General features: G+C 53.6%; 2 protein-coding genes across 7 annotated transcripts in view; one reads left to right on the top strand and one right to left on the bottom strand.

The window, feature by feature from the left end:
- Positions 1 to 7,843, top strand: part of MAVS (mitochondrial antiviral signaling protein) — a 43,287-nt gene extending 35,444 nt beyond the window's left edge. Inside the window, exon 7 of the transcript XR_011337400.1 lies at positions 7,825 to 7,843. The gene's annotated coding sequence lies outside the window, so the exon portion shown is untranslated. The remainder of the gene's footprint in view (positions 1 to 7,824) is intronic.
- Positions 2,236 to 8,555, bottom strand: part of RNF24 (ring finger protein 24) — a 36,619-nt gene continuing 30,299 nt past the window's right edge. For all 6 annotated transcript variants that reach the window (XM_069856675.1, XM_069856672.1, XM_069856674.1 and 3 more), the window contains 3 exons: positions 8,363 to 8,404; positions 5,802 to 5,881; positions 2,236 to 3,858 (listed from right to left, as the gene is read on the bottom strand). In XM_069856675.1, the coding sequence (XP_069712776.1) occupies positions 3,720 to 3,858; positions 5,802 to 5,881; positions 8,363 to 8,404 (261 nt within the window). In that variant the 3' untranslated portion in view covers positions 2,236 to 3,719. The remainder of the gene's footprint in view (positions 3,859 to 5,801; positions 5,882 to 8,362; positions 8,405 to 8,555) is intronic.

Genomic DNA, 8,555 nt, shown 5'->3' with positions numbered 1-8,555 from the left:
AGGGGAAAAAAGACCCTGGAAGTTCCATGTTTGCCTGTTGCCGGTAATGATGGTCCTATCTCGATGTTCCTTGTCCTGATGCTTGTGGTGTTTTTAACCAGGTACCTTAAAAAGAGGCTTCAGTGCCTGGTTTGCTGGAATCGGATGCTCACGTGCGTTGGTGCTTCTGGGAGAAGGTGGGGTTGGGTGCGATGGGGTTGGTTCTGGGCCACGTTTTACAGCTCAAAGCCCCGAAGGTTTCCAAGGCTTTTTTCATGATGTTCCACAGCTTTTTTTTTTTTGTAATATTGTGTGGGAACACAATTCTTTTCTTTGCTAAGAATTCTACAGCTTAAACAGAAGAGAATTGATGACCTTTCTCTTTAGGTTCCCTCTATGGAAATGGGGTTCTCTTCACTTAAGGCTAAAACTCATTAAATATGATCAGCCTGATTGTCATACTCCTGGTTTAACAGAAATGGCACGATGGCTTCAATCTGAACCGAGCATGCTTGTCTCTGAAATGGGAAGCAAGATATGGATGAATTTGTAGCTCATGAAATGTTTATAGAGGCTGGAATGTTTTCTTACTCTTTTTATTAGACTCCGCTTTGTAGAAACAGAAACAAGAGGTTTCAGTAGAGTTCCTTGACCGTAGACTGATACTGTGTTCAGTTCTGGGCCCCTCACCACAAGAAGGATGTTGAGGCTCTGGAGTGAGTCCAGAGAAGAGCAACAAAGCTGGTGAGGGGGCTGGAGAACAGGCCTTATGAGGAACAGCTGAGAGAGCTGGGGGTGTTTAGCCTGGAGAAGAGGAGGCTGAGGGGAGACCTCATTGCTCTCTACAACTCCCTGAAAGGAGGTTGTGGAGAGGAGGGAGCTGGGCTCTTCTCCCAAGTGACAGGGGACAGGACGAGAGGGAATGGCCTCAAGCTCCACCAGGGGAGGTTCAGGCTGGACATAAGGAAAAAAATATTCACGGAAAGGGTCATTGGGCACTGGCAGAGGCTGCCCAGGGAGGGGGTTGATTCACCTTCCCTGGAGGGGTTTAAGGCACGGGTGGCCGAGGTGCTGAGGGACATGGGTTAGTGTTTGATGGGAACGGTTGGACTCGATGATCGGTCGAGTGCTTTGATGGTCGGTGCTTTGGAGGCTTGTTGGCTTTGAGTGGCTGGATAGTAGGGTTTGGATTCGAGGTGGAACATGTTGCTCCAGAGCAGGAACAATGGGGTGGAAATAACAAAAATGATGGTGGTTTGTGCACCTTGGTGCTGGATCTGGACTGTTTCTCCGCTGCTTTGTCCCACCAGCTGGAATCTTCACGCTGCAAGCCCTTCACCGCTGTGACTGGAGCTTCCAGAAGCTGAGGAGGAAGGTGGCTCCCTGTGTTTCCTTCTGGAGGAGGGGAATGGAAACTTCCCGGTGCCCGGCTCTGGGGGAGCAGCCAGCACTAGAGGGCAGCAGCTCTGCATGCTGGGAGGGATGGTGGGACAGGGGACAGGACAGTGGGATGGGGGAGAAGGTGAGACCCCCGTGTTCTCCACACCAGGCTCCTGGGCTGTTCCCCAGCTCAGCAACCCAAGCGGGGACTGGCAGTGGGAGTTTGGAGAGGAGAAAAAGGGGTTGGTGCTGGTCCCTTCTCCCCAGTGACAGGTGGTAGGACAAGAAATGGCCTCAAGTTGCACCAGGGCAGGTTCAGATTGGACATCAGGAAAAATTTCTTCATGGAAAGGGATCTTAGGATGTGGTGGAGGCTGCTCAGGGAGGTGATGGAGTCCCCATCCCTGGAGGCGTTTAAAAGACAGGTGGATGAAATGCTCAGGGATGTGGTAGTGGACAGGTAGGTTGGACTTGATCTCAAAGGTCTTTTCTGACCAAGCGATTCTATGAAATCCCAGGAAGTTGGCATTGGGAGGATTTAGGGGGGGAAAACTCCTTTCTTGAGTGCAGCAGCCCAGGCCCAGGATGTGCAAAATGCCCCTCAGCTGAGGACTTCCAGGGAGCATTGGGGTGATTTCCCTGGTCCGTAGGGTTTGGGTTGGAAGGGACCTTAAAGACCATCCAGTCCCAACCCCCCGCCTGCCACGGGCAGGGAAACCTGGTGGATGAGGCTGTTCAAAGCCCCATCCAACCTGGCCTTGAACATCTGCAGGGATGGAGGATCCAAGACTTCCGTGCCACACTGGGGAAAGGATGCTCCCTTTACCCAGAGCCGAGTCTCCCAGGTGCAGCCTCCCCCCATACACACACCTCTGCTTCCAAAACCTGCTTTTATTTACATTTCAAGTCAAATCACATGCAAACTGTGGTGTGGTTTGTTTTTTTTTTTTTCCTTTCCTCGCTTTTCCTTAAGAACAGAGTGATTAGCAAAAAAGACCCATTATTAGAATCTTAAAATAGCAATTAAATATACAAAAATATAGCTTACAAAAAAAAAAAAGACCCCCCCCAACAAAACAGCGAATGTTTTAAAAAATATTCTGCTGCAGAATTCGTAGTGTACAAACAACGTCTATGAGGCTCCACGCTCCATAAACAGTCTGGGGAAGGTTTGGGAGTCGCGCGGTATTTACAGGAGGGAGGACGACCCCCCCGAGCCTTCCCAGCCCGTGTCCCACCCTTTCCCAGGGGCTGGGAAAGCCGCTGTCAATACTGACACCCCCAACCCCCCAAAATAAAGGGAATAACAGTTGCAAAGATGAGGGAGACGCAGGGGAGTTTGCTACGGCGCCCGGAGCCCCCGGGGCGGGGGGCAGAGAGGTGAGGGGGGAGCACAGAGCCCCCCAAAAGCTCTTGGGGGGGGGGGTTGGGTGAAGCAAAGGCTGCCAGATCACACGCTCCGTGCCCAGAACCCCCCCCCCCAGAACCAGGCTGAAGGTGACGGGATGAACCCCAAGGACAAGATTTGTGCCCGTGCCGGAGTTTGGAGAAGCCGGTGGCTCCCACCGGTGATGGTTCACGCTGGGATGGTGCCCGTCGGAGGGACTGAGGGCCCCGCTGAGGTAGGCGGCTGCGCTGGGGAGGGGGGCAGCCACCCCCGATGCGCAGCCAAAGCCCATGAGACCCCACGGAATGACAGCTCCTGGGGAAACGCCGGCTTCCCCGCCGCGCTAACCCTTCCGGAGGAGCAGCGGGTGCCGAGGAGGCACCCAAGGGCGGCACGAACCCACCGTCGCTGCACCCAAGGGACCAATCCCCAGTTTTCTAGGTAGGGATTGCAAAGGTGAAGGCGATGCCACTAAAATAATGGTAGAGAGGGGACAGGGAGCAGCCGTGGTGCTCCAGGATCCCTCCCTGCAGCCCAGGCATCGTCGATGGTGGCACAGAAGTGCGAAGAGCAGCAGGGCTGGGAAGCGTACGGGAGCGTTCGGGACCTCTTGGCATCACACCAGCCTTTTGGGCACTGCTGCTGCTGCTCCGTCGTGCCCCACGTGGCTTCCTGGTGGATGAAGGGATGTGCTGGAAGAAGAATGTGGTGCAGGGTGTCTGCGGAGCGCCCCGAGTCCCCTCCTCGCCCCGGATCCGAGTGCGAGACCCTTAGTCCTGGCACGGCACCGCAGAGGCAAGTTTTTGGGGCGCAGGGCTCCTCCGTGTCAGCCGTCGGGGACGTGTCCCCTGCTAAAGTGCTCCGGGCCGGGCGCCCGGCTGCCCGCGGCCGCCCCTCGGTGCTGGTGCCGTGGTGCTTTGGTTGTGTCCGGGTCGGCGGGGCCGGCGGGGGGGCAGTCCCGGGAGCAGCGGAGCTATACGAGGTTCTCTGCGCCGGGAAGGGGACCTTGAGGGGGCCCGGGGTCCGGCTGGCTGTGCAGCTGCGCCAACTGCAGCACCGGCATGTTGCACAGCGGGCAGACCTTCCGCACCTCCAGCCACTTGATGAGGCACCTGGGGGGACAGAGACACGGTGATGGCGTCACAGGGGTCCTGCAACCCCCCAGACTGGTGCCCAGGGCATCCGTTTCTCATAGAATCACAGAATCACCAGGTTGGAAGAGACCCACCGGATCATCGAGTCCAACCATCCCCATCAATCACTAACCCATGTCCCTCAGCACCTCGTCCACCCGTCCCTTAAACACCTCCAGGGAAGGTGACTCAACCCCCTCCCTGGGCAGCCTCTGCCAGGGACCAATGACCCTTTCTGTTAAAACTTCTTTCCTAATGTCCAGCCTAAACCTCCCCTGGCGGAGCTTGAGGCCATTCCCTCTTGTCCTGTCCCCTGTCACTTGGGAGAAGAGCCCAGCTCCCTCCTCTCCACAACTTCCTTTCAGGTAGTTGTAGAGAGCAAAGAGGTCTCCCCTCAGCCTCCTCTTCTCCAGGCTAAACACCCCCAGCTCTCTCAGCCGTTCCTCATAAGGCCTGTTCTCCAGCCCCCTCACCAGCTTTGTTGCTCTTCTCTGGACTCGCTCCAGAGCCTCAACATCCTTCTTGTGGTGAGGGGCCCAGAACTGAACACAGGATTCGAAGTTTGGTCTCACCAGTGCCAAGTACAGAGGGAGAAGAACCTCCCTGGACCTGCTGGTCATGCCGTTTCTGATCCAAGCCAAGAATCATAGAATCATTCTGGTGATTCTATGGAATATCCTGAGTTGGAAAGGGTCCCAAAGGACCATCAACACCAAGTTTTGGACTCCCCAGAAGGCAGCCTACAAGTTAAACCATGTAGCCAAGAGCAATGTTCAAATGCTTCTTGACCATCAACAGGCTCAGGGCCGTGACTGCTCCCCTGGGGACCTTGTTCCAGTGGTTAGAATCACAGAACCATAAAATGGTTTGTGTTGGAAGGGACCATAAAGTTCCAAGGCCCCTGCTATGGGCAAGGACACCTCCCACTGGATCAGGCTGCTCACCAACCTGGCTTTGAACACCTCCAGGGATGGGGCAGTCACAGCTTCCCTGGGCAACCTGTGCCAGTGCCTCCCCACCCTCACAGGAGAACATTTCTTTCTAAGGCCTCACCTCAATCTCTCTCTTTCAGCTTAAAACTGTTCCCCTTCATCCTATCCCTGCGCTCCCTGATCAAGAGCTCCTCCCCAGCTTGCCTGGAGCCCCTTCAGGTACTTGAAGGCTACTCTAAGGTTTCCCCAGAGCCTTCTCTTCAGGCTGAACCCCAACTCTCTCAGCCTGGCCTCATATGGGAGGTGCTCCAGCCCTTGGATCACTGGCTTCCCTGGGCAGCCTCTCCCAGTGCCCGACAACCCTTTCTGTGAAGTGATATTTCCTAATATCCAATCTGAACCTCCCCTTGTGCAACTTGAGGCCATTTCCTCTGGTCCTATTGCTTATTACTTGGGAGAAGAGACCAGCACCCACCTACATAAACATGCACACACACGCACAAATATATATACACATTTTGGACTACATAAAGTTCATATATATAAAAAAGGAAATAGTTTTGCCACATCATGTCAGGACCTTTGCTGCTCCAAATGCTCAGATCCATTCTTCTCCCAAGGAACAAGTGATAGGATGAGAGGAAATGGCCTCAAGTTGCACCAGAGGAGGTCTAGATAGGATATTAGGAAGAATTTCTTTACTGAAAGAGTGGCGAAGCATTGGAAGAGGCTGCCCAGGGAAGTGGTGGAGTCTCCATCCTTGGAGGGGTTCAGAAAATTTGTAGACGTGGTGCTTTGGGAAATGGTTTAGTAGACATTGTGGGGTTGGGCTGATGGACTGGATGATCTTAGAGTTCTTTTCCAGCCTCAACAATTCCATGATAAGGGGCTTTTGCTGCAGTTCCTCTCCTTCCCTTGGAACTCAAGCGGGAAGAAACCCTGGATGAGAAGCAGTGGCACCAGCAGACGTCCCTTGTTGTTCACACTTACTTTCTGTGGAAGGCATGTTTACAGGGACAGATCCCCAACTCGTCCTTGGGCTTGAACTCCTCCAAGCAAACGGCACAGATCTGGAAGGCAGGAGAAGCAGAGAGAAGGCCATGAGCTGCTGGAAAGCAGAAACTCTCCCCAAAACCTCCCCGAAGTGATATCCTGGGCCAGTTTTCACCTCCCTAGCACTCACCTCAGCCTTTGGCTGGGGAAAAGAAAGGGGAATTTGGTTTCTGATACCAGCAAAGATATATGCTGGTGGGGAGAGAAATTCTTCCCTGTATCAAGAAGAAACCAGCCTCCTTTTTTGCTATAAAGCCTCCATTTTGACCAAGTAGCTTCTTTTTTGCTCCTCCCCAATGCTGCGGAGAAAACGTTTTGGAAGTTTCTGTATCACAGAGGGGACAAAATACTCCCTAAAGCCTTCCCAGACCTCTCTGCCTGGGCTTTGGGATAACAAGTTGAGGCTTGGGTCTCCTTTCCCAGTGGAGAGGACCCTGAAGCCTCCCTGGAGCAGGAGCTGCAAGGCTGGGATGCGTTTTGACACGTGAGGAGACTTTAGGGTGCGGGGGGACAGAGATGCATCCACAAGGATAACGCTGGGAAGGGGAAAGGGCAACAGGTTCATCACTATTCCAGGCCTGGGAAGGTTTCCCAGCAAGCTGAAATCTCCTTCCCGCAAATTGCTGGTTTTTCCTGACTCATTGTGGACATTCCTGGGGATCTGGGATATTCAAAACCATTTTTTTCCTTGGCTTAAGAGTCTCTGGCAGCCCAGACCACGGGCTGGCCCCGCTGCCAAAGCCCTGGAGATGAGGCAGGCGGCTGGCAAGCATCACGGGAGGCTCCTGGCTTTCCCGGGAATGCGGCGCCCATTGATGCTTTCCAGCCACCCAACTCATCGGAGACTTTTACCGAGCGAGGAACATGGGCACAGCTGCTCGGGTCGGGCCCTGAGGAACTCATAGAACTCATAGAACCCTGAGGAACTCGCACGCCTAGAGCTCTGTGAAAGGCCGGGAGAGGCAGCGGGATGGAAAAAAAGGGGAAAAACAAACCCAAAATCATGGGGCTAAAGAGCTCGGCAGGGACTTTCCCCTCTGCAGGGCTCCGGATGAGCCCTGGCAGCCACTCTGTGATGTTGCAAAACACCCCCCCGCGCTCCGCTTTCCAGAGCCGCTTACTGTAAATACCACGAGCCAAATGCCCAAAAAGGGAGACTTTGGAGGGAGCCAGAGAAAATCCTTTCCAGCCTTTCCTGAATCCCAAAGAAGAGCTCGAGCTGCTCTGCCCTCCTCACCACAGAATCACCAGGTTGGAAAGGACCCACTGGATCATCGAGTCCAACCATTCCCATCAATCACTAAACCGTGTCCCTGAGCCATGGACACCTTGTCCTCCTCAAAAGCCTTTGGGCTGGGAAAGCTGCAGAAAACTGGGATGGAGGAGGAGGACAGAGGGTTATCATTGCTGTTTCCACTCCAGCACGCTCCCAAATGCCTCTACAGCAAGCATTTCGCCTCAGAAAGTGCTTTTCAGTCTGTGTGCTGGGCAAAAACCCTCCTGAAAGTCACCTTAACATGAGGGGAGCAGAAAAAGGGCCTGTGCAAGTCACTCCACAGCTGCAAAGATGATGTGAGGGCTGGAGCATCTCTGCTCTGAGGAAAAGCTGAGAGAGTTCGGGCTGTTCAGCCTGGAGAAGAGAAAGCTCTGGGGAGACCTTAGTGCAGCTTCCAGTACCCGAGGGGGCTCCAGGAAAGCTGGGGAGGGATTCCAAAGGTCCTGGAGTGATAGGATGAGGGGGAACGGCTTTAAACTGGAAGGGGGAAGATTTAGACTAGACATTAGTAAGAAATTCTTCCCAGTGAGGGTGGGCAGACCCTGGCCCAGGTTGCCCAGGGAAGTGGTGGCTGCCCCATCCCTGGAGGTGTCCAAGGCCAGGTTGGATGGGGCTTGGAGCAGCCTGGTCCAGTGGGAGGTGTCCTTGCCCATGGGAGGGGGTTGGAACTGGATGGGCTTTAAGGTCTCTTCCAACCCAAACCATTCTATGATTCTATGAAATAATAACAATGCAGTGGATTATAATAATAACAACAATAGTAATAATAATAATACTACAATAGATAATAATAATGCAGTAAAAGCTGAAGAGGACTCAGAAGGAGGAGGGTGATGATTTCATCCAGACTCCTTTGGAAGATGTGCTTTTCCCAGCTGCAGTAGCAAGTAATTGGATTTTCCGGAAGAGATAAGCAGCATCGGGGAGAGAAGGAGCTGCCAGCAGAGCCATTAACCTCCTCGCACCACGTCACGAGGTAAGAAGCTGCAGAGCAAACCCACTACTGGCAACAAGCAGGTAGGGATGTCAGCACACGGAGCTTTGCGTTTTCCTCCTGAAGGAGTCAAATTTAAGGTTTTTCACCTTCCTACCCGTGCCAGTCTTCACCTTTCCCCCGTGCCCTCCCCAGCTCAACGAAGAGGAGGGTGAGGAAATTTTTGCCGAGGAAAAGGAGGGTAAGGGAGTATTTGCCGCTATGTTACCGCCTCGGGGTCGCACTCACCTCGTGTAGGTTCAGCTCCTTCACCTTTTCCTTTAGTATAACCTGGAAGACAAGAGTGGTGGGGTCAGGACACAGCTTCTGCCATGAGCATCCACAGGAAGAATCTCCATAAGGAGAGACCCTATTAAGTGTCCCAGTAGAACTGCAACCTCCCCAGTAAATACGACACAGCCAAGGAGCACACAAGCTCTTC

This window comes from Phaenicophaeus curvirostris, chromosome 4 (genome assembly GCF_032191515.1).
Source record: "Phaenicophaeus curvirostris isolate KB17595 chromosome 4, BPBGC_Pcur_1.0, whole genome shotgun sequence".
Taxonomy (NCBI): domain Eukaryota; kingdom Metazoa; phylum Chordata; class Aves; order Cuculiformes; family Cuculidae; genus Phaenicophaeus; species Phaenicophaeus curvirostris.
Note: the sequence above shows the minus strand (reverse complement) of the source record. Positions and strands in the feature narration are given on the sequence as shown.